A 24,662-nucleotide genomic window follows, 5' to 3' on the forward strand; every position below is an offset into this window, starting at 1 on the left:
ATTAAATCACATTTGCCATTCAGTTGTCCCTTCAGCTAGTCTGAAGAAGTCCTTTTGGAGCTCTTCATGATCTGCTTTGATTTTAACCCCACCCCCCCACCCCCCAGTTTGCTGTGCTGGTCCCACTTTTACCCCAACTCCAGATCACTGTTTTTTTGCAACTTTCTATGCTCCCTTTCCCCAGGCAACAACGTGTGCCCAGCCCATGGCAACTGACAACAGAATGCATAATAAAATCACAGCAATACAAAAAGGTCTAGAAACAACAGCTTAAAAAACAGGACAACAGATATTAAAAGATTCAGCAGACCTCTCCCACTATCCACCTATCAGCCACCCCCCCCCCATTTATCTAGAGATAAATCAACCCATCAGGGATTCATTAAAAGGAAAAATAGCCATGCAAAATAAGACAAGTCTTCAGGCAGCGTCCAGGGAGGGGGCTGATCACTATCTCCTCAGGAGGGGATTCTGTATCTGGGGGGCACCACCAAGAAGGCGATTCTTCTCACTGCTGCCCCTCTTTGCTTCAGTCAAGGGGGGCACACAAAGAAGGGCCCTGGCCTGTCTGAGAATCTAAGCTGATACACCAGTCTCTCTGGGAAAACAGTGGGATACAGGAGGATAATGATGGAACATGGAACAATAACCAAAGTAAGAAACATCAACTATCCCAAACAGCAGAACTAAATAATTGCTATTTTGCCAAAACCTCCTAAACTCCTCCTGTTCCATGCAGAAAGCCTGACAGGTGAGTTTCAGGCAGCAGTTCCAAACATGCCCCCCCCCCCAAAACAAGCCCCACTGAGTGCCATGAGACTGTCCTGAGTAACCCTGTACAAGACTGCATAAACCACCCCTGTCCCATTAATGCAGAATCAGAAGATTCACATCTACTTGTCTGACTAATTGGTGGAAATAAGGAAAGAACCATAGACAAAGAAATAGCCCCGAGACAAATCAATCCACAGAAGTGAGGGGAAAAAAACAGGTTCATAAGGAATCGAGAACCCAGTTAAGGCAAAAAGTGAGAAAAGGGGGAAAACACAAAACAAAAACTAAGATCTTGGGATAAATAAACCCATCAGGGATTCATTAAAAGGAAAACTAAAAGGTCTGTCCTTGCCCTCAGAGAGCACAAAGAAGCAGCAGGTGTGAAATGCAAGCAGAGGCAAGAAAAGATCAGCACAAAACCTACCCAAAGTGTGCAGCACAAACAAGCCAAAGGAAGGCAATCCTTGTCTGGCTATACAAGTCTTAGGCCCAAATCCCCACCCACTTTCCAGCACTGGCATAGTGGTGCCAATGGGACATGTGCTGCACCCTGCAGTTGGGGGGCGCTCCCGGAGGCCTCCTCAAAGTAAGAAATGTTTGTTTCCTTACCTCAGAGCTGCATTGCCCTCAGGTCAGTGCTGGAAAGTGGGTTAGGATTGCGCCCTTAGATGCTTTTTGCTCAAGTTCCACACCCCATTCCACTGAATATATTGCTTCGTCCCCCAATTTACAATCTACACGTTCTGAATTCCTGGTGTCGACCAGTTCCAGCCTGTGACTGATTTGGGACAAAATCTGCCCTTCAGAGTCGGGGAGCCTAATTTATGAAGTTGGATAACTGTGTTGTCTGCTGCCGGGTCTCACAGCCAGGACTTACACTGTGCAGCCAAGTGGAGTTTGGCGACCTGGAAGTTCCCATGCTTTCGTAACTTCAAGACTGGACTACTGCAACGTGGGGACACCCTCTAAATCAGTTCGGAAACTGCAATTTGTGCAGAACATGGTAGCTTGAGTGGTTATGGGGGCCTGACAATATGACGCTGCTGGGCCATTGCTTCAGCAGCTACATTGGCTGCCCACTCGCTTCAAGCTGCTAGTTCTAACCTTTAATGTCCTCCATGATTTGGGTCCAAGCTACCTGAAAGACTGCCTCCTTCCATACATTCCAGTCCACCTTCTTAGGTAATCTGAGGGGGCTCTTCTACAAGTGCCACTGCTGTCCCAAGTGAAAGGGGGCAGGCAGGCCTTCTCTGTAGTGGCGCCACAGCTATGGAATTCCTTTTCAGGGGAACTGAGAACTACTCTCTCTCATGGTTTTTTGGCGAAGGCTCAAAACATACCTGATTTATCTGGCATTTGGGTGCTGAGCAGATATTGGCCCTCTGCATCTCTGAAGTACTACTGGGATTTGACTGCCTCCCTGGACTTAGTTGTTTCCCCAAAGGCTCAACAATGTGTTAGGTCTTGCTTTGTTTTGTTTTTAAGTTTCACTGTTTATTGCTAATGCTTTTAATGCTTGTGATACTTATTATGGAGATTTGTAAGCTGCCTTGGACATCTGCAGAGGAAAAGCAGGATATCAATTTCTCAAATTAAAAAATCAAAAGAAGTTTGGTGATGACATGTGATGTCACTGCCAAGTGCCTGGAAACAGCTCTGTGACAAGTTATATTGTGAGGCAGGAAGAGACAGAATCCATGTACTGGCAAAGACCCCTTGCAAGGAATAGTGCTCACAATAGCCAATATTTCTTAGTGCCATTATTCAAAGATAAATCATCACGTACCCCCTGGGATTTCCTCTTAGGCTGCCTCTTTGGTGCAAACTTTCTCAGCTAAGAACAGCATAGCCATTCACCCTGAGAAAACCTTTGGGTCCCACTTCTGCTCAGACAAGCTCACCTTTGGAGGCATGAAGGGGCACAGCCAGGATCCCCACAAGGCCACAATAAGAGGGCGCATAAGAGACAACACGCCTGCCCCACCCCTTTCCCGTACTTGAACTCCTCCCTTCCATACTGTAGGGAAATTATTTACAGAACACAAAGGCTGGAGATAGAAAATTGTTCTGGGTTTATTAAGACAGCGCTGTGGTGAGAGCTTCAAGCACATGAGCAAGATTATGGGATTCAACCCACTTCTTACAGCACAAAGAAACAAAGAGACAGCAACAGGAAAGCATACATGCCAATCGATCCTACTGAAAGCAAGGGGAACAGGACTCCACAACTGTCTGTTTCTGGCTTGCAGTAAAAATCAGCACTTCATCCAGGGCTAGGAGAAACCTTTGGCAGCAGGCCGATCAGCTCAACCTTTGCTTCCAAAGGTTGGGGAAGAGAAGGGTCTCTGGTTCCCAAAGCACTTTCTGGGCTCACTGTTCCCTGCCGGCCTCCCATACTGAGCGGCGGTTTTTCTCAGACTAGATGAAGTTTCCGATTGGGGCTTTTGAATGCAGGGAAAGGGGCCTGAATATGGGGCAAGCACAACTTAATTAAAGCAAACATCCAATTTTCTCCATCACTACCCCCAGCTTCACAACTGGGCCTCTGCTTGCAAGACACACCCAGCCAGCCTGGCACTGGAGAGCTGGGAAGTGGACCGCACTGAAGGGCCTCAGGCATCGAAGAAGTCCACGTGGGCCCCCGACTCAAAGGTGTCTGCCAGGAGCAGGTCCAGCAGCTTCTCGGCCGACACGTCGCAGTCCAGCAGGGTCCCGCCTTCCTTCATGAGGAGGAAGCGCTGCCGCAGCTCAGGGTCCCCCGACAGGGTGCGGGCCTCCTCCTGCATCTGGGTGTCCAGAGGCCCTGGGGGAGGAGAGTGGGTTAGAAGAGAGGGGGTGGGTGGTGGTGGGCCGCCAGCAGGCCCCCGGGCTCACCTGGCGCGTAGCTGAGCACCCGCACGTCGGGCTCCTCGGCGGCCAGCACGCGGAACATCATGTCGCGGGCGGCCTTGCCGGTGCAGTAGAGCGTCCAGCTGCGGAAGGGCTGCAGGGCGCAGAGCGAGGACACGTTGACCACCGTGCGGCGCAGGCCCCGCCGGGCGGGGAAGGCGCGCAGCAGGGCGGCCGTCAGGCAGAGGGCCGAGGAGACGTTGAAGGCCAGGTAGCTGCTGACCTCGGCGGGGCTGGTGAGGTCCACGAAGGCCTTGGAGACGTCGCCCAGGGAGGCTGCGGGGGGGGAGAGGGGGGTCAGCGAGGGGCCGGCGCGCGGCCCGCGGGCCACCGAAGGCCGTCCAGGGGGCGGGGCGTGGCGGCTCACCGGCGTTGTTGACGAGCAGCAGGTGCTGCAGGGGCGCGGCGGGCGCGGCGTCGCGGCAGGCGGCCAGCAGACAGCGCAGCCCCTCTTCGCAGGCCAGGTCGGCGGGCACGAGGCGCAGGCGCAGGGCCGGGCAGGCGGCGCGCAGCTCGCCCTCCAGCTCGCCCAGCGCCGCCGCCGAGCGCGCCGCCAGCACCAGCGCCGAGCCCGGCGCCAGCCGCGGGGCCAGCAGCGCCGCCAGGCTGCGCCCGAAGCCCCGCGACGCGCCGCTCACCACGGCCAGCGCGCGCCCCAGCCCCGGCCCGGGCCCCGGCCCCGCCGCGCTCTCCCCCATGGCGCGGCCCCTCGCCAGCCTGCCAGCCCCGCCTCCTGCCCGCCGGGGGCGGGGCGGCCCGGGAGCCGTCCCTCGCGCGGGGCGGGGCGGAGCAGTGGCGCCCGAGCAGCGCCTCGTGGGCTGCTGCAGAAGCCGCGGCCCCGCTGTCTGGGAGCGGGTGCTCGCCCGGCAGGGCTGCGGGGGGCTGGAAACAGCCACGGAACCCCGCACAGCCGCGCGCCAGCAGCACTCAGAAGGTCTGAGGACCCCGTCCAGGGACTGGAGCAGGGCTCCGCAGGGGCGCCACCCCGAGCAGGCCCTGCTCCTGCCTCCCGCACAGGGACCTCTCTGGTGACCTGAGAGGACGGAGAGGGGCCCTCAGATGCCCTGCACCGGAGCCATAAAGGCTGGGAAAGTCCAAGCCAGCACTTGCAACTCAGTCCAGAAGCAGCCGACACCCGGTCCAAGCAAAGACCCAGGGCCCGGTTTGATCCCATTTTCAAGCACCGCTGCAGGGGAACAAATGTCCCCAAACCTCCACAGGATGCAGCGCATGCCCCATTGGCACCAGAAGACTGGATAGGATTGGGCCCTAACTCAAATCACCAAGCCCCAGCAACCACACTGACAGTTTCAAGCCTGCCACACAGAGCCCGTAGTTGTCTGAAAGAGTGGGCTCCAGAGGGGGCTTTCTAAAGAGAGGGTGAATTGCTGTCACCTTTAAGGCACTAGGCAGCACCCCTTTCTCAGCAATGTCTTCTCTGCCCACTCAGCCAAACCTCCCAGGGCCAAGGAGCACATGCTCTTGGAGAGCAGGTTCTTGATTTCCCAAGGACAACCACATGTTTAATCTCTTGCTTTTTGCAGTGCAGAGGAGGCCAGGTGCCCCCAGACCCTGCTTCCCATGATGAGACGGGGTCAGAACAGGGATCATCTGGAGTTAGAGCCTGCACAGCAGAGTGGGGTGCGGGCTGTGATCTCTGGGGGAAAGAGAACAAGAGAAAAGGAGGCTGTTTTGAGGCTGCTTGGGGGTGAAGATGTGTCACTTTTTGCTATCCAATTTGCTACGTCCTGGTGGGACTGGATGATATTGGGACTAGTTTATTGTGGTAGACTGCAATGTCCTGAATCAGCATTGGCACTGGGTGTTGCAAACCTGCTGTAAGGCACGCCCATGGCTCCTGGGGTGGAGAGGCCTCAGCACTGAGTGGAGATGCCATGGGAGTGCCAGGAGGTAAGTTGCACTGCTGGGTGGCAATGCTGGTTTTCAGGGCGGGGGAGGGTGGGGTAGAGTGACCAGCCTGGAATGGCAGTGGGACTGGCAGAGCCCTACTCTGTTGGGTCCTGTCCTCCGGGTTGGGCTGCAAAGCCCAATCTCCAATCTGCACCAGCAAAACTGTTGACTTAGACTTGAGTAGCCCAATTGTGGGGCCTGCGCCCTTACTCAGGGGAAAGGGATGAAATGTCCCCTTCCCCAGGGAGCTCCAGTGGCTTCCACAGGGCTGCTGGATACAGCAGTCACCATTTTGGAGCTGCTGCATTCTGCAGTCCCCCAGGGATAGGATTGGGCTTCCCGGTAGGTCACCTGTCCAGAGAAATATAATCTATACACATAATATTGTATGCCAGTATTTAATGGAAGCATAGTATGGATTAGAGTTGTGACATATAGAATCGTGAGAATTTCACAATTACCTATATAAATAAAATTATTCTTTAAAGCTAAAATTAATTTTCCTGTTATTAGAAATTTTATTGGCAAATTGTAGTGCCCCACTGCGCTATAGAGGGCAATTTCAGCCAACGCAAGAATGAAATGTGCAGGTGGCTTCAAAAGGTTAGTCCTACCATTTAGAGCATCTTCCATGACTGCTAAAGCTTCTTGTCAGGGAATTTTATTATAGAAAGATGTAATATCTGATTTGAAAAAAGTTTTTGTCTCAGAGCAAGTTTGAATGAATGGTTAACCAGAGATGAGGTAGCATCAAAGGCTGGCAGGTGGTGGGAATGTGTGGGGAGTGAAACAGGGGGATGGCGTGGGAAAGCCCCAAATCCCTCCCTCCCTCCACTCCTCCAGGGAGAGAGAGAAATCTTTTTCTCTTGGAAGCCACCTTGTCCAGACAGCTGCAGACATCTGTTCTTCTCCAGAGCTCTTGCTGCTGCTTCCCAAAGGGTGAGGGGCGGGCCTCGCCAAAGGAGGTGTGAGAGCCTGGAGGAAAGGGGTTGTGGCTCTGATGAGACGGACCGTGGTGGCTGGCTGCGCACCTTTGTGGAAGGCGAATCTGTGCATTTGGGCGAGACTGGCAGGAGAGCCACGAGGCAAGGCTGCCCTCTCGTGCTGGAAGGGAGGACAACAACCCTGGGCAATGAAACTTCCACTCCTGGCCAGTGCCCAGAAGCTCCTTAGGACCTTGAGCCAGGGAGAGCCCCCACCCCTCATTCCCTGCTTGAGCTGCTCTTAGCATTCAGCTGTTGGCCTTTCGCGTCCAGCCAAAATCTCCCCTCCTGTCACTTCATTGCCCTGAATCCTCAGAACAAGCCTGTGCGAGCCTTTCAGGTAGTGGAAGCAAGGCAGCAGTGCAGAAGCCCCGTCCTGGGTATGCATCCGGCATCGCACGAAAACACTCAAGCCAGCAGACTGCCGGACAGGTACCTGATCAGGAGAAGGGTCTCCTAGTTGCTCATCACAACCCCGTCTCTCCCCCGCCAGCCGTGGCTGCTGCAGCACCCAGAAACCTGATGGGGAAGATCAGCCCCTCCCGCCTCATCCATCCCGATCTCCAGAACGCATGCCAGGCTCCCCCCCAGCTACGCTACTGCATGCAGACCTTAAAGTCCTTCCAGCCAATGCAGTGGAGTAGGCTGCACTCCCAGCCACACTTTCTTGGGAGCAAACCCCACTGACTCTCATGGGACTTACTTCTGAGTAGACCTGCACAGGGCTGGCTCTAGACTCTCCTGTGAAATGGTGGAAACCAGATCAGGGGCTGGTTCCCAGACTTGAGCCTGGATGCCCCTCTAGGAGCCCAGTCCTGTGCCTGCCTACTCAGAAGTAAGTCCAACTGTAGTCAATGGGCTTACTCCCAGGTAAGTGCGGAGGATTGCAGCCCTAGCGCAGCCAGCTGCAAGTCGAAGGGCTACCAGCCGCCTCCGGCAGGGGGCGCACGAGCGCCTGCATCCAACAGAGCTGCCCGTGCAGCAGCGGCACCTCCCATCCAGCACGTGGTGCCCGGGAGCGCATGCGCACAGCCCCACCCGGAAGGCGCCGGGCACGCCAGGACTCCATTTCCCGACAGGCGGGGCCCGGGCGGCGTTGCCGTTGCTACGGCTGGGAGGGGGCGCGGCCTAGTCCTGCCGTCGGCCGAGCGGGCGGGATGGCGGAGCCGGAGAGTCTGGAGACGGCGGCCGAGCACGAGCGGATCCTGCGCGAGGTGGACAGCACCGACCCCGCCTGCATCGGGCCCACCCTCAGGTGCGCCTCCTCGGCCCCCGGGCGGTTGCCCCGGAAACGGCCCCGCCCGGACTGCCGGCTGACCAGCGCCTCTGCCGCAGCGGGGAGGGCCTGGCGGGGCTGCTGTGCCCTCGTCTCCCCCTCGCCGCCTGGCCAGGCTCCCCCGCTCCTCACAGCCCCCAGGAGGGGCCGCAGCCTGTCCTCCCCACCTGTCCAGGGGGGCGGCCAACCCCCTGAGCCCCCCAGCATGGACCAGCCAGCCCTGAGCCCCGGCCTGTCCTCCCCCCACCTGTCCTGGGAACCCCTCCCCTGGGCAGTGGGGGGCAGCCACCCCCATAGCCCCTCCCAGCCTGCCCCTCCCCTTAGCGTAGACCAGCCATTTTCAGCCACTGTGCCTGGCACACTGGTGTGCCACAAATGGTCCCCAGCTGTGCCACGGGAGTTTGGTGGAGGGTCTTAGCACCATTGGGGATATGAGCCCACCAACAACAGCAAGGTGTTGGTCAATTGTCCAAAAACCGATGGTGGCCTTGACAATTTTAGTACCTTGTTGGTGTGCCATGAGATGAAAAAGGTTGAAGATCACTGGCATAGGCCACCTGCTGCCCCTCCCAGCCTGCCCCCCAGCATGGACCAACCAGCCCTGAGCCCCTCCCAGCCCGCCCCCCTTAGCTCACGCCACTCGTGGGGGGCTGTGTGGTGCCCATGCTTTGCCCTGGCCACCTGCTGAGCTGGGTGCCAGTGGTGGGGCTGGCAGTTTCCCTGGATGCTCTTGTGCCCTCCCCCCAGAAATCTGTGTGCGGGTGGGCAGCCTCCACAGTATGCTGCTGTCTTAGCCACGCTTCCCTGGGAGTAAGCCCCATTGACTACAGTGGGACTTTTGTGGAGTTGGGCTGTGGGTCAGCGTCGAGGCCTGAAGCTGCCCATCTGCCTGCCGCATCTTCCTCCCATGTGGTGGGTTTTTGGCTCATTCTGGCCTGATGGTGGTGGTGGCTGAGCGGAGTCCTGGTTCTAGTCCTAGACCGCACCTATTGATACCTTTCATAGCCTGTGCTGGTCCCGAAGCTCTCTTCTTGGATGGGTCAAGGCTAACCAGCCAGTTCCCGGCTGTGCAACGACCTCTGCTCATTTTCTCTGTGATCCTGTCAGTCCCCCACCCTGGTTCTCCTACAATACTTCCAGGGGGGCGCTCCCTCTCCCTCTCCCCAAGGTGCCTGAGGTCCTCTTTCCCCTGCAGTGATTCCTTTTACAGGCACAGCCATGTGGGGATCAAGGTCAGGACTCCTGCGGGTTTCCTAATCACAGTGAATTGATTCGAAGGAGAGGCTCTGATCCAGAACCAGGGGGTTCCGGGGTGTCCCGGTGGCCACTGTGAGCCTAGGACAAGAACTTGGTTACACTAGAAAATTAACTGCTTCAGTCTTGCTTGGTTGTGGCACCAGATATGGACTTCTGGCTGTTCTCTTTTCCAGTTGTCTGGAGTGTAACAGTGTACGCATTTTCTGACCCTGTTGTTGAGAAGGAGGAGTGCCTTTGTCTGCATGATGAGAGGGTGCTGGTGTCAAGTAGGAAAGAGCAGAAGCTGGCAAGACCTTGTACAGATCACTGCATAGCAACAAACTGGCTGTTTGGTGTTGAGTAAGCTGTAGTGTCTTCAGTCTGGTCTGCAATATGGGAATAAATAATAGTTGTCTACCTTTCAGGACTGTTATAAGGATCACTGCACTAAGGTCTGTTAAGCACATTAACTAGCTAAGAGTGCTGTATATTAAACCATATAAATGCATATTCAACCCGGATTTTCTTATCTTGTCCATTTTAATCTACTTTTGTTTGTTAACCTGGTTTGTCTTGCTGTTTCTCTGCTTCATGCAACAAGCACCAACAGCTAGTGATGAGTAGAATAAAGGTGCATGAGGGGAAGGTGATTAAGATGCATGGGATGGCTAGAGTGGATGGAAGTAAGTTCTTTTCTCTCTCACACACAACGTTTAGTTCATCCACTAAAATTGACTGGCAGGAGAGTGAGAGCAGAAAAAAGAGAGTATTTCTTGACCCAGTGTGTAATTAATCTGTGCAACACTTTGATGATGGCACCTGGCCTTGGATGCCTTTAAAAGGGGATTGGACAGGTTGATGGAGGAAAAGTCCATCTCAGGTTACAATCCATGATGACCATATGCAATCTTTGGTTTTAGAGGGAGGTTGTCTGAATGCCTGCTGCAAGGGAGTGGCACGGTATGTGCAACCTCCTGATTTTAGAAGGCAGCTACCTCAGAATGCCAGATGCAAGGGAGAGCACCAGGATGTAGGTGTCTTGTTGTCTTGTGTGCTCCCTGAGGCATCTGGTAGGTTCCTGTGAGATACAGGAAGCAGTGCTGTCCTTGTGTTTCTAGTACTCTGTAGCTGAATTAATAATAATTTCTGAATTTATGCCTCACCTACCAGCTAAAAACAGCACAAGGCAGCTTACAATAAGACAAAACAAATGTTTGATTGTTTTTCCCTTTTTCTCACACCAATTCTGATATTTCTGTCTTGAGCATTTTTCTGTCCAAGAATGGAAATGGCACAAGTTCCTGACTGTGAGGGATTTCTAAATGGGAAAGAGATGCTCTAAGTCAGAAGGTTTGTATGGCTGTTCCTTGAAACAGCCATCTTGCCAATCTAGTGCTATCACATGTGTGCGAAAGCACCACAAAGGGGGTGTTGCGTCAGTGCAAAAGCGGGTTGGAGGCCGGGGTTAGTGGTCTTTGCCTGGCTAGTTCTTCCTTGAGAGTTTTCAGGAAAAGAATCGGGCCTTTCTGTGCCAGCTTGTGCAGAGCTGGAGCAGCACTTGAAATTCTTTGGTGCTGCTGTCAGAGCTTTCAGGACTTGGTGATGAAACCTCTTTGGACTTTTCCTCTTTTTCTAGCCTGGAGTGTCATAGTCTTCATTGCCTTCCTCCTCCTGGCTGCAGTGCAGTGTGTGTCCTTTGGCAGTAATGGTGCCAAGGCTCTCTTCAGGTCACTATTCAGCAGCCTTTTTCCTCTGTGTCATCAAGGCGTCCTTGATGGCACTCTGACTCTGGCAGCCATCACAGCTGTAGTGATTTTGTTTTGGCTGAGAGACAATCTAGAATTCTGGCAAAAATATTACACTTTCCTCTGCTTCTCTGCTAGTGGCATTTTGGACTTGGGTCACCTGGCTGTTGTCTCTTGGGACCTGGCATTTACGTTCCTGCTTCATTGCAGTGGGGTGCCTTGTGGACATTATCTAGTGGCACAGATTTGTTTTTAAGCGTCCTTGTCTGTCTCAAATTCTCCCAGAGTATTTATAAAAGGTGTTTGTGCCTGTTCTTTGATAACTGGAGAGAGCTGTCAAACTTGGTGCTTTGTGATGGTGCCAGACATTACATGCAAATATGAACGATGCAACTATCTCTATGGTGTACTGGGAGGTTGCCTTTGGCGTTGTTCCGTGATGCTGAATTGTTGCGCACTTCCAAATCTCACAGTTAATTTCAAAGCCACAGTTCTAGGTCAAGTTAGCATCCCTGTGGCAGACTGAGTTAATCCATTTTTGCCCAGCCCACAGGTGTACACATTTGGTCCCTGTTGCGTATATGCAGTGTTGGGCAGAAATGGCTTAATGTTTCTGTCAGGGAAAGTACTTGAAGAAGACAGGATGGCCAAGGGGAGTAGGGGCCAGTGGTTAGAGCTCACACACCTCTTTCTGCTTTTCCTTTTTGCTGGATCAGCAGCTGGATGGGGGTGGAGACTGATATACCCTGATGCTTGTTTGGGTGGTAGTGTTATGATTTTTGAGTAAAATAAGATGGTATTTCTTGCCAGTTATTCCAACAGTGTTCAGTTGGAAACTAGTTTCTATGGAGAAGAGAAACTATGGAGGGTTGGAATTCCAGCTCCAGATTTCCCTCCAAAACCAGTTAAGTTTAGAAAACACGGAACGGTAGTTCGGCTTGCAGTTCCTTCCCAAATGGCCCGCTGAAGGGGGGGGGAGTTAAGGAGGCCCGATGTGTGCCAGAGAGCCAACTCCTAGGCATTTGCTGTAGGGACATGGAGTTGAGCCACTGAGCAGATCACTGCTGAGGCACTTTGCAGCGAACTTTGAGGGAGTGCTCTGAGACGAAACCCAGTGTGGTAGAAAATGCAGTGGCCAGTCTGCTTCAGTCCTGGCTGAGGTTATGACCGAGCGCCAGGTTACCAGAGGGTGAGGCAGACTTGGACTGACAGCCCAAAAGGGCAGCATCCCTGTGCCCTCCAGGCTTTGTGGAGTATAAGGCCCTGGCAAGCTCGGGACTGGTGGTACTGGAAGACTGATGCTCAAGTCATTTGGCAGGTTCTGTGGTGATGGTCTGAGAAGGGAGGGGCAAAAGGGAGGCACATGAGGGAAGACTCTCGTTTCAGCAGCGTCCTCCGGTAATCAGCAGGTATACTCTGCTGCTCAGCTGTGCCTCATGCATTAATCCATTTCTGCCCAACGTTACTTATATGCAGTAGGGACAAAATATGTACACCTGTGCAAAGACGGGTTAAGTTGTGGGTTCTCCTCTAACTTCCTAAAAGGAAAAAGCAAATATGGGAGAAAGGATAATAGTGTTAGGAACATGGCTCTTACTCAGTAATTTTTTGGGGAGAAGTGACCTCTCAGCACTGCAAATAAATGCAACCTTTAACTTTTGAGCACACTCAGACTTGTCCCCTTCAGCAGAAGGGTAATTTAATGTACTTTGAGGCTACAGGAAATACGACACTCTAATCCAGCGTTTCTTAAAGTGTGTTCCTGGGAGCCCTGGAGCTCCCTGAGACCACCTCAAGGGGTTTCCTGAGCATACCATAGATGGCCGCCATCTGCCCCCTGCCTGTTTTACTTGTCCATCTCTCTAGCGGCTGCCCCCGCCCCCAGTTCGTGGCTCTCCTTCCTCGTTCCCTCCTGCCGGTATTCTCTGTCAGTATTCCTCTTTGCCAGGATTCCTTGTTGGGCTTGATGCTGTACCACTCTGCACGTGTGCTGGCACTCTGGGGCTCCCCAAGATTCTGTTTAGGAGTGTAAAGGGCCCCAGAGGTTGAAATGTTTGAGAGAAACTGCTCTAATCCGATGTTCCCCAAATGGAGTGCGATGGGGCCTATAGAAGCCAAGTCTGTGTGATGAGGCGAAAGTGGAATGGTTAAGAGCCTCCTGCCAAACTGCCTGCTGTAGAGGATCTTGAATGAGTTCTGTTCTGGCAGCCTTGCCGAGAGCCTCCTAAGTGGTGTCTGTCACGTAGTGTCCCCCAAACTCTGCATGTTTGTGCTGCTTGGTTTGGATGAGAGTGTGTCCTGGGGGTACCAGGGCTTTCTCCTGTGGAAGCCAGTACTTTTTTTCTGAGGATCACGACTAAAGCTGCAGGAAGGAGGCTGCATTGGAAAGCACAGGCAAAGGGATGATATCATCGGAAAACTCATCCACTCACTGGTGGTGACTCACATTGTGTGGGAAGAGTGAATCCTCCTGAACCCAAACAGGCTTTCCTTTGAGGAGTAACTGTCTTGGTCAAGTGTCTGGATTTGCAAGCCCTGAGCTGGAGGCCTGCAGATGAAAAGCTGGTGCTTGAAGGGGCTAGAATTCCCTCGAGGACAGGCAGTGTCATTCTGCACATGCCCCTGAGAGCTCTTGTGCCAATGGTCCTTCAGCCAGAGGAGTTGCTGGCACAGGCCTAGTTGAACAAGAGGGGAGCTCTTGCTTCCTGCAGGTGGAGAGGAAGTGCAGGTGCTTCAGTCAGCTGGCCTCCTCCAGCCAGCTCTGGTTCTTTCCCCTGTGTTGCTCTTGAAGTTTCTGTAGCAGCTGTCAGCGTCTGGCTTCTGTTTAAGTCTTGGGCAAGAAAGAGCCTCCCCTTTGACGGGGGGATGTGTGTGCGCTCTTTGGAAAGCGGTGCGTGGAGACTGGGGTTCATGCAGCATTGTTGCAGCAGGGTGGCTGCACAGCTGGGTTTTGTGCTGGGAAGTCCTTGGTTTGAGTCTGCCATGGTGGGCCGTGGCAAGTCACTCCTCAGCCTCCCCCCTCTGCAGTGTGGGGGTAATACCTGCATTGTAGGCTGGCTGAGAAGGAGTGATCAAAAGACACAACTTGCCTTGTATGTGAGGCCTGTGGAACTGCTGGCCCAAAGAGTCACCACAGTTTCTGCTCTCCAGCAAGTGTCCTCCCTTCCCTCCAGGCCCCCTTGTCTTAGACTGGCTTGAGAAGCTGTTCATGCTGCAGGAGACGCATCTCTTGTGGTACACCAATGTGTTCTCTCTCTCTCTCTCTCTCTCTCTCTCTCTCTCTGGCTTTCCATTGTTCAAGCTGTGAGTCTTGAAGCTTCCCTGCGTCTAGCATATGTAGTGTTGATTTTTTTCCCCTTGTCCCTAACGTGTTGAACGCTTGTCAGCCAGCTCTGCCTGGAGCCTGCTCTTAAAAGGCAAGACGCCTCCGCACAACTGGAGCAGGGATATTGTTCATGGCAGGCCTGTCTTTGCTCTTCCACCAAGCTTGTTCAGGAAGCTGCTTCAGGAAGTCTGAAGCCAAAGCCCCCCTGGCTCTTGCCGCCTTTTTATGCTGTCCCAAGCAAAGACAACATTGCCTGGTGAAAACAGAGTGCCTCTCGCCCAGAGTGTGCACGTCTTTTCAGAAGTCCAGTTCAAATAATACAGTGTTTAACTCAGAACCTTTTTGCCAGAGGTGCTTGTAATGGCGTCATCTCTGGAGCGCCTGCTGTTCTTCTGTTTCTGAGAACAAACGTCAAACACGGGGAATTCCTTCACATGGAGAGGTTGGTATTTGTGGCTTGTAGTTTTTTCGCAGATTAAATAAAGTGTTTCACAATCCTTTGTGCAACTGCCCTGTGAAGCAGATTCTTGCTAGTCCCAATTCACAGGCAAGAGTCGGATGCCATGAGAGCCATGGCTCAAACTGTTCAGTGCACTTGTTGGAGGGGAGTTGGAGCTGCAGGCGTGCCTTGGTCTTGTGGCATATGGTGGAGTGTCGACAAGGTGTTGCTCCTTAAGGCCAACTTGACACCCTACTCAGGCTTGTGGGGCTGTATGTGGACAGCATGTCTTGGCACCACACTCTGGAAGGGCATTTGCTCATCTCTCTCCTGCTGGAACAAAGGTGCTTTCCACCCGCTCTGCTGGGCAGTATTTGTGGGGCTGCTGAGCCAGGCCGTTGGTCCACCTCTGGTTGTAGTGTCTGTCCTGACTGATAGCGGCTCTCCCAGGCCTTTTCGAGCCCTGTTCTCTGTGGTCCTTGCAGTCAAAACCCTTGGTGTTTATTTTGAAAAGACTTATATCCTGCTTCTCTGGTTTTTTGAACTGCACAAGGCAGTTGTTGATCTGAACTGATGATACAAAGCTTAAGGGAAATGAGCATGGAGCCCCAGCAAGAGCTTCTGCTCCATGCACAACCGGTGCTCTGCATGCAAGTGTGGGGGCCCAGCATGGCTCTTGGGCAACCAGTAGATCTTCATTGTTGCAGCACGTGCCTGAGATTGGTCTGATTCAGCAGGGCGAAGGTTCCTTAGGCCAGCAGTCACCTCCAGTGGTGGACAGCCTGTGTCTCTGGGCAGCTCAGGAGCACGCTGGCAACGGCCACTCCCTGGGCACAGATCTTGCTTTGTAGCCCACCTGGCTGGCAGCCAGTGAGGAAGCAGCGCCTATGCACTTGCTCGGTGCTTTTCAAGGCAGGTTCACTGGGTGGCTGCCTCCACACCCTGAGGCCAGGAATTCGTGAACTGTTTGTGCCTGAAGTGGCTTCCTGTTGCTTCCTTTGCCAGTGCCTTCAGCCAGCTTTGTTGGATGTCCCTGAGCTCTAGTGACTGGAGAGGATCATACGTCTCCCCTCACTGCTCCTTCCTAGAAACTGGCATGTCCTCTTTTCTCTTTTTTCAATGGAAGAAAAACGTACTTGGCCTTCCTTCCTAAGGGAGATGTTGAACTTTCCTGATGATTTCTTTGCCCTCTTCTGTCCCTTTTGCAGCTGTGTAACACCATATTTCACTGGTGTGCAGTGGTTTTGAATCAGTCCGAAAGTATTTTGTTAAACCAGGAGGAAGGCCCATCCAGCACAGATGGACGATGTGCTGCGAGAGAAGCCTGCCTTGCAGCCAAAGAGAGCAATGGTGGTTTCTCTACAATACCCAGAGAAAGGACAAGCCCATCAAGGTTTGGCGCTTAACATGCTTGCTAATAGGATGCTGTAATTAGGATACACAGAATTTAAAATTGGGGCTGTAGTTTGGAGGTGGTGCATCTCTTACCTGTGTTTCATTGCCTAAACCACATTTCATTGTCCACATTGCTGGTGTAGAACTGTAGCTGATCTAACACTCCTTGTGTGTTCAGATGTCTTTGTTTTCGGTGTGCTTCATTTTGTTCACTTCTTGGTTCCTTAAGGCCCAGTTTAACCACTAATGGGGTTAATTGACTGAATGTGTCATCACCATGTCTTGCCTCCTTAGACAAATTGGGAACTGTGATGTTGAATCCTGTCTTCCTTTAGACTTTGAGAACCTGGGATCTCCTTGCCTTCCTCAGACTCTCTGAATCTGTGGCATTTCACTGCCTTATTTCTAAGCTTTAAATAAATAAAGACATGAGTCATTGAACTGCAGGGGAACAAACCAGTTTGGGAAAGAGTTGATTCCATGGCCTCTCAGTGCTGCTTTTTTAAATTTAAACTGGGGGCAGCTCAGCAGGCTTTTCTTAGGGATTAAGGACCCAGTCCTATCCAAACTGTCCAGCACTGATGCAGCAGTGCCAGTGGGGTGTGCGCTGCATCCTGTGGTGGTGGGGCAGTCACGGATAACTCCTCAAAGTAAAGGAACAGTTGTTTACTTTGGGACTGCATTGTGGCTGCAGTGGCAACTAGAAAATTGGATAGGATTGGGCCCTAAGTCTCTCTGACTTGGAAGATGGCCCAGTGAGCACCTGGACAGAGGTGTGAGAGGGTTTGGTGGCAAATAGTAATTGTTTGGCTACCTTGTTTGCGTGCTTTGAGGTGGCAACCTTTGGGTCTCTGTGAGAGGTGACATGCCAGACTGGCAAGGAGAAACTGGGGAAGGCCAGTTGGGGAGCGGGGGCACTTGGTCCCCAAGCCTGCCAGCTATGGCTGTAGTTCGATGCTGCTTGCAGGAGCACCTGCCCCCTGTCTCCAGCTATATGCTGCAACCTGTGTGTTTTTAAATAAAGCAAATATTACAAAGACACCAGAAGTCTTCTGTGACTTTTCCAAAAGAAAGCCTGAAGTGGGCATTTATGCAGCTTATGGAAAGTGTTGCTTGGACTACAGAACACTACAGAACACAGAGAGGAGGGAGAACTGCAGGGACACTTGGCTCTGTAAAACTTCTCCATAAAGGTGAATCTGCAGGGGTTGGGTATTGACAGAGAACCCACATGCATTAACAGACCCCCACCCCCAGCCAGATGGATGCCTGAACTCTCTGTGCTGAGAGCACTAATGTGTCACCATGGGGCAGGCAGGACTTTGCCCCAGGCCCCTAGCAACCTGGCACTGAACCTGTGGATGAATCTGCCCCCTGACAGAGAGGAACTCTAAAGATAGGTGGATCACAAGGCTCCAAAATTTCAGTTTTCAACTACTTAACAACTGTTGGCCCCAGCAACCTCTCCTAAAAGAGGTCCAGCTGGGATTCAGAAAGTTGTTCCAGTAAATTAGTAGAAAGTATAATTAAAAATTTGAGGCATGTAAAAGAATGAGAATTGGCATAGCTGGAGGGGAAAGGCAGGGCTAAAATGAATCAAGAAATAATTGCAGAGCATTGATATGCTGGCACTTGAGCCTTCACCGCCTGCCCCTGGCCAGCTTCTGAGTGTGATTCAGAGCAACGCCTCAATGTGCAGCAGCCTGGATGAAGTGGGCCCTCCCTCTCTTAGAGGCTGCCACTTGCGACCTCAGCAGGGGACAGTGGATCCTGGTGCACTCAGGGCATGAGGCCTTTGCCCTGGAGGGTCATCTGAGTGGAGGCACCATAGTATTAGCCACCCTGGGTCCCTCTAGGGAGAAGGGCGGGATATAAATAAAGTTTATTATTTTTATTATTATTATCAGTTTAGTGTCTCGCTGGCCATAGCTCTCCTCCCTCTGTCTCTTGGCAGGACACATGTTGGGGTGAGCCAACTGTGCTGTGGTGTGTAATGCAGCAACTGGAAAGATTGGTTGCTGCTGTGCTACCTTTGGTGCTCTGAGAATAGCCATGCATGAGAACCGCCCAGAGGCTTGGTGCTTAATTGCCAGCACATTTTGCAGCTGGGTAAATCTAGGCTGCTAACTAGGCTGTGTGTGTTTTAGACCTCCCTTAAGCACTCTGAAAACGAAAGCAGTGGTGCCTCCCAGCTTGTGTCTGCTCTGAGGAGATGGCAGGAGACTTGCTGCCATCTAGAGGGTCGCAGGTGTATTTTGTGCAGACTCCTTGCACGCTGGCTCCATGGAATGAACAAGCTGGTGTGGAATATTAAGAGCACCCCGGCCAGCCCCAGCTGTTTGCCGAGCTGTCACCCACCAGCTGTGGCTCAGGCTGTCTTGTCCTCAGTCCTGATTGCCAGTGACCGCCTTGCTCCTCCTAGCTTGGGGCTTCAGTGCTGCTTCTGCTTTCTCTCTGCTTTCCCACATGCTTGACTCCTGCTGCGTAAAACTTCCCTCTCCCATTGCCTTTCCCAGGCTCTCCTGGCTGGGTCTGGGCATGAACTGTGTGTGAAGGTGCACTGTGGCTGCTGCCACCATTTCCCACCAGCCGTGTTCTAGAGTGCAGTGTTGCATGCTGTTTCTTAAAAGGTGCCTCCTTTCAAGGAACTCTGTCCTGGACTGTCTCAGGTCTCTCAGTGGCCTTCATTAGCTGTGAGCCAGGGTATCCTTCTGGATTGCCTGCCTTGGGTGGGGCTCTTGTTCTGCAGCAGTCAGGCCCTCTAGGAAGGCCCCATCTTGGCAGCTCGTTCTAGGATGGTGCCGCTCTCTGCCACATGGTTCCATTTTGTCTCTTGAGCAGGCTAGTCACACTTCCTCAGACCGCCTAGTTCTTTTTACTGTTTGTTTTGGCGTTTGTGTAATGGAATACCTGAATTTTGCGGAGCCCCTTTACAGATCAGGAAGGGATGTTTCCAAGGTGGCTACCTCTGTCGGGCATCCCCACCTTGATGATGGCAATGAAGACCCACCACCCCCATGTCAACCAACCAGTGGAAGAGGCAAGGAGCAGGCAGCTGTTGCTAATTGCTAGGACCTGTGCTCGCTCTGCCCTCCACCTCACGCATGCCCCTTCCACCATACCTTGGCATGAGTGAAATGCTTTTGCTACAGGTATTACAATTTTCAGCTGCTATCCTGTGTCCTATATGTGGGTCATTTTAGCAGCATGTCCGGAGGGGATATGTTAGCATGTGTCCTAGTGTAAGCTGAGGAGTCCTCCTCTCTGTCATTCAAGCTGTCATTTTTGTGGGCCCATAACCTGTGTGCACAAGTACAGCCTGAACCTGCCATTGGCTGAAGAGCTTGGCTTTTCTCTTGAGCCTTAGGTCAGCACAAGGCCTTCCATGTCCCACTGGAGAACAGCTAGCACTGTGTTGGACTCAGCATTCACTTGGAGTGGGTGAAGGTAACCGAAGATGCTTGCAGTGCAGGATTGCAGCACTAGGTGGCAACAAAGGTTTCAGAATGTGTGTCTGTAATGATGATGATGTGCAGTGGCTGCAAATCAGCTGCTCTGACCTCTTGTGCCTTGCTGCTTTTCCATTCAAGCCCAGTACAGCAGGGCAGCCTTTACCCTAGTGAGTGGGAGCCCCTTTCTCTTGCTTTTACATAGGTTTGCCACCTGCAGTGCAGCACCCACCACTTTGGATGATCTTACTGGGGTATCACCTGTTGGTCGGTTTGTGTTCTCTCCCCTGTGAGGAACCACACCTACCTGCACCTGGAAAGCAGGCATTCTGGGCAGCTGTACTGTATGCTCAGCTCTTGGTTGTGGGGCACTGCAGCAGTCCCATCTACAGGGGTGGGGAGGTGAACTTATATTAGACAGCTGCGAGTCTACCATCTTGCCCAGGTGCTTGGTTCAGCAGTCATCTGGGTTTAGAGGTGTATTCTTGATTGTGGATGCTCAAGGCAGGCTTGAGACTCTGTCCTACTGTTTGCCCTACAGCCTGCCCCATAGTCTCCCTTCCCAAGTGATGTGAAGCGATTTATGGTGTGGCATTGGAATCATCTGTGTGTTTGGTGCTGGGGGATTTCAGCAGTTTTTGATCAGGAATTTCAAAATTCCTATTGGGATGGTCTGCCCTGGAGTCTAGTGTTTCCCGGAGGGCTCTGGGGGAATTGCTGTGGCTGATGGGCTTGTTGACTCCTTGACCGACCTTTGAATGGGGAGATGACCAGGACTGCTGCTAGAATTGCTCCTAAGTATCGCTGTTTCCAGTCAGACAGCCATGATGGTGACCTCAGAGATGGTGTTGTCAGTGGAGTGCTTTGGGAGACCACTGCTATGCCCTTTGGGCTGTGTGACCTTGCAGCTGAAGCGCCATCGTAGCAGGGCTCTGCATAGCTTAGAGCTTGGCATAACTGGAAGTTTGGCCTTGGTGTCTTCACTGTGCATCTGGAAACACTGCAGAGCTGCTGTGCAGCTAGTGAAGGGGTCTACACTGTTGCATGGACCCCTTAGGGGAAGATTGGAAGCAGCTTGAGTGACGGTGGAGGAAGACTCCTGTGGAGCCAGGCCGAAGGCAGGTCAGAGTCTATTCTTGGTGACTTCTCCATGGCAATGATTGTGGTGAAGAAGTCATACTTTTGGCCACTATTGAATCCTTGGAGAGCTGGTTGGAAAAACTGCTCTGGATGGTGCAGGGCCTGTTGCATCTTGGCTTGCAAGGTGGAGTTGTGTGTCTTCCAGTGATTAGTTTGCTGCGCTTTGTGATAAAATGCTCATATCCTTCACAACTTGGGCTCTACACTGGCCGCCTCAATTGCGAAACAGGCACCTGCTTCTCCTGTGAATTCCTTTTGGTTGTTCTGTCTGAGAATTTGGACAAGACCTTAGCTGTACAAGATTGTCAACCTGCACCCTTCATGGTTGTCCAACCTGGCTGCTGGGTGGTTGGCTCACATGTTGTTTTCGGAGGGCACAGTTCCAGCCTGCCTTAAAGTGGCAGTTGCGCACTCACTGTTGGAAAAACTTTTCCTAGACGTTCCTCTAGTGCAGGGGTGTCCAAAGTTTTTGGCAGGAGGGCCACATCAGTTCTCTGACACTGTGTCTGGGGCCGGGAAAAAAAATTATTTTACATTTAAAATTTGAATAAATTTACATAAGTTTACATAAATGAATATATTAAAGATGAACTTATATGAATGAATGACTGTCTTGCAATAGCTCAAGGCCTTGCACAAAGCAAGGCTGGCCTTTCCTTTGCTGTCACTGCTGCATCACAGATGTGAAAGAGCAAGCAGTGGAGGGAGCTCTCATCACACAGCTCACATGAGAGGTCAAACAGTCACCCTCATGCTGAGAGAAGTTGCGCTGGGCTAGTGCGGACTTCAACAAATCTCCTGAGGGCCAGAGGCTCATTGAAGTCTGGGGGTTCCCTGAGGGCCGCATTGAGAGGCCTTGAGGGCCGCAAGTGGCGCCCGGGCCGGGGTTTGAGCACCCCTGCTCTAGTGTAGTGGATGATGACTGGCTGGTCCAATCTGCCATTCTGGGGCAAGGAGCTTGAGCAAGTGAGACATGACCCAACGTCAGGGATGCCTGGATGAGACTGATTAAGATAAATCTCAGACTTAAGCCCCTCAGAAGTGCCCTACTGGATCCTGCTCAGGGCCCACCTAGTCCAGCTTCCTGTGTCTCACAGGGGCTCACAAGATGCCTCAGAGAGCCCACAAGACAAAAAGATCTCGTGCCCTGTTGCTGCTCCCTTGCATCTGGCATTCAGAGAGAGGCTGTCCTTAAAACCAGGAGGTTGCATACAGTCATCATGGCTTGTCACCTGTGATGACTTTTCTTCCATAAACCTGTCCATTCCCCTTTGAAAGACATCGGACCAGGTGCCTAGCCAGGCCTTATTCTCCTCTCCTCTCCTTTTCTTCTTACCCAGACTCTTCCTGCTTTGCTTCTCAGATTCCTGGATTTCTGCTTAGGTGTCTCAATTCTGGACCTATAATGCAACTCCCCCCTTTTCTTGCCAGGATTGTTCCTTCTGAACAAGTTCTGCTCTTCCAGTCATGGGTCTCACCCCAGCCAGTTTCCATGATTATATTTGCCTTCCTGTATTAGGATTTCAAATGTGTCCTGTTTCTTATGTGCATTGGTTTACAGACTCCCCGAGACTCAGGTATCTCTTTAGTTTCCTTGGTGCAGTTTCTTGGGAGTCTCTGATCACCCTCTGCAAGTCTGTTCCTTGTTCTCTCTCCATCTTTTTTCCAGTGCCTGTTTTTCTGTTCGGTTCTGTGTTCTTTTCTCCGTCCCTTTCGTTTAAATTCCTCTTCTCTGTACGAGGGGCATTCATGACTGATGGTAGTTCCTCCCACTGCAAGAGGCAGGGCCGAAATGGATTTGGTCTCCTCCCAGGGGGAGGCTTCCCAGTCCCCAGTTTTGGCCCTTCCTTGCACAGAGCAGGTCTTGTGGAACTGAGCTCTTCCAGCTCAGCAGTCTCCTCCGGAATTCTTCAGCATTTTCCCCTTCCCTCTTGCCTCGACCGCTCCTCTCCCCTTAGCGAGGAACAGGCTTGGCACGGAGGGTTTGGGGCCTACAGGCCTCAGTTCAGGCCTACAGGCCTCAATAGCTTCCCAACTGAAGCAGGAGGCTGGTGGGACCCTGCGGACACTCCAGCAAACGCTGAGGCTTCTTCCTCCTCTGATGAAGCAGATTCATCCCCTCCCCCAAGCTCCCCAAGGGGTGGATGGGGAAAGCCAAGCCGAAGCCTCAGGCTTCGTGAACAAAGTCCAAACAGAAGGAATGGCCTCTGGACCTCAGCTCCGCTCCTTCACCCTCCAACTGGAGGAGGGGAGTTGCCTGGGGAAGGGGCAGCTGAAGCGGAATCTGAGTCTTATCGTTGGCCAGACGGTTCCTCACAGAGATCTTTCCAAGGCTGTGGTCAGAGCCTCCAGGGTCTTGATCTTAAGCCTTCCAAGCAGCCTCAGCTCAGTAACCTGCTTGTGGAGCTGCACACTGGGCATAACTGCTATTTTTGTTTTTTCCTCAGGGGCAGCCAAGCCAGAGATGGGCCCTTTCTTGAGGCCTTCCAGCGTGTCTTGGCTAATCAGTGGGTCCATCCCATATACCCCAAGCACACCTCCAGTATCTCTGGCAGGTTATACACTTTGCCTGATCAGACTGTGCAGCGTCTCAGGGTCCCCTCAGTCGATGTGCCCACCCTAACCATCTCTTCTGCGGTGGTCCTGGCATCTGAGGGGGAGGGGACCCTAAGGACTCAGTTTCAGTACCTTAAGAAATCATTAAGAAATCATTAAACACTTTCATACAACTAAAAGTTCATTTACTTATAACATACCAACTTGCAATTAACTCCCAGAATTTAGAGACTTCAAAGAAATGGGGGCACGCTTCACGTTAGATGCCACAATTTGCGAGATAAATGTGGCTATCTGAAAAATGGTGTTGGGGTCAGTGGAAGCTAATAAGGCTTGTAATATAACAGAATCCTCCAAGAAAAAATTGAGATAGGGTTGGAGAGCTGGGCATTTCCTCCTGGCCTCATAATGAAGCAGACAATGGAAAAGAAGATGGGGCCCTAAGGACTCCTGCGATTGGAGGGTGCTCACCTCCCTTAAAAGAAACTTTGAGGCGTCTGCATAGGCCTCAGGGCAGCAGCAGCTAGTTCCATCATGGCATGTGCTACCTTTGTAGGGGTGGAAGAACCAGCTGCTTCCGAGCACAAGCTTCCCAAGAAGGCAAAGAACTGCCTGAATTGCCAGGCACGATATCTGGCTCAGACAGTGGGAGGGGGACTCAGTTTCCATTACCAGGTTGGTAGGAGTCCCTTTCTAAGGGCCCCAAGCTTTTTGGGGAAGCGCTTGATCCATTCTTAATTGAAACTAAGGACAAGCACAAAGTTTACCCCCTGGGAAGAAGGAACCCACCAAAATCAAGGCTTGTTCCTTCAGCCCTTCTCCTCAGGTCCCTGTGCTGGAGAGTCCTCGCAGAAAGGAAGGAACAGGTGGAACAGGACCAGGGATGTTTCTAGAGGCAGAGGCACTGGCTCCTCCAGCTCACTTACCGCCGGATCTGGTAAAGACCAGAGAAATGTATGACGTCAGGCCTGGAGATGAGTCCATCCCCATCGGTGGCTGTGTTCTGGCATTCGCAGACCGCCTGCTAGGGTCCACCTCTGATGCATGGGTCCATCAGATGGTGCCACACGGCTTTGCCCTGGAGTTTATCAGGATTGCCTGAGAGTGTTTTTGGCCAGTTCTGGTATCAAGGGATCTGATGAAACACCATCAGAAGTTGATGGCCGTCACCTTGACATTAGAACTATTGACATAGTGCCACCCAAGCAGAGGGTCAAGGGGGTATATTCAGTTCTGTTTTTAGTTCCCATCAGAACAAGGACTTGAAGGCCATCCTGGACCTAAAATGGCTGAACAAGTTTTTGAAGAAAAGGAAGTTCAAGATGGAGTCCTGGAGGTCTGTAGTGGCGGCCCTCGAGGAACAGCATGTTCTGGCATCCAGCCTGACAGAAATGTACCTCCATGTCCCAATCCTGCACCGCCACCACAAGTTCCTGTGCTTTGGCTAAGGCAAGTGGCACTACCAATACAGATTGTTGCCACTTGGTTTAACTGCAGCACCTAAGGTCTTCTCCAAGATTCTGGTGGCTCATCTGCGCCTTCAT

At 52.4% G+C, this 24,662-nt stretch overlaps 2 protein-coding genes across 3 annotated transcripts in view; one reads left to right on the forward strand and one right to left on the reverse strand.

Moving 5' to 3' along the window:
• Window positions 1–2,823: 2,823 nt before the first annotated feature.
• SPR (sepiapterin reductase) lies at window positions 2,824–7,626 on the reverse strand. Its single transcript, XM_066632213.1, has 4 exons — window positions 7,482–7,626; window positions 4,031–4,696; window positions 3,649–3,939; window positions 2,824–3,577 (listed from the first exon to the last, which is right to left on the reverse strand). Exons 1-4 carry the CDS (start codon window positions 7,624–7,626, stop codon window positions 3,387–3,389), a joined length of 1,293 nt encoding a protein of 430 aa, XP_066488310.1. The 3' UTR covers window positions 2,824–3,386.
• The window catches only part of EXOC6B (exocyst complex component 6B), a 172,146-nt gene continuing 155,091 nt past the window's right edge, over window positions 7,608–24,662 (forward strand). The window contains exon 1 of one of the 2 annotated variants that reach the window (XM_066631755.1): window positions 7,608–7,812. In XM_066631755.1, coding sequence (XP_066487852.1) covers window positions 7,715–7,812 — 98 coding nt within the window. In that variant the 5' untranslated portion in view covers window positions 7,608–7,714. The remainder of the gene's footprint in view (window positions 7,813–24,662) is intronic. The other variant, XM_066631754.1, reaches the window with a different exon arrangement.

Source organism: Tiliqua scincoides, chromosome 6 (genome assembly GCF_035046505.1).
Source record: "Tiliqua scincoides isolate rTilSci1 chromosome 6, rTilSci1.hap2, whole genome shotgun sequence".
Classification (NCBI taxonomy): domain Eukaryota; kingdom Metazoa; phylum Chordata; class Lepidosauria; order Squamata; family Scincidae; genus Tiliqua; species Tiliqua scincoides.

Coding starts and splice junctions, on each gene's coding strand:
- SPR (XM_066632213.1), bottom strand. CDS start 7,626: ATGGAGTCCTGGCGTGCCCGGCGCCTTCCGGGTGGGGCTGTGCGCATG. Junction 3,940..4,030: donor GCTGCTCGTCAACAACGCCG/GTGAGCCGCCAC, acceptor CCCCCCCCGCAG/CCTCCCTGGGCGACGTCTCC. Junction 3,578..3,648: donor GGTGCTCAGCTACGCGCCAG/GTGAGCCCGGGG, acceptor CTCCTCCCCCAG/GGCCTCTGGACACCCAGATG.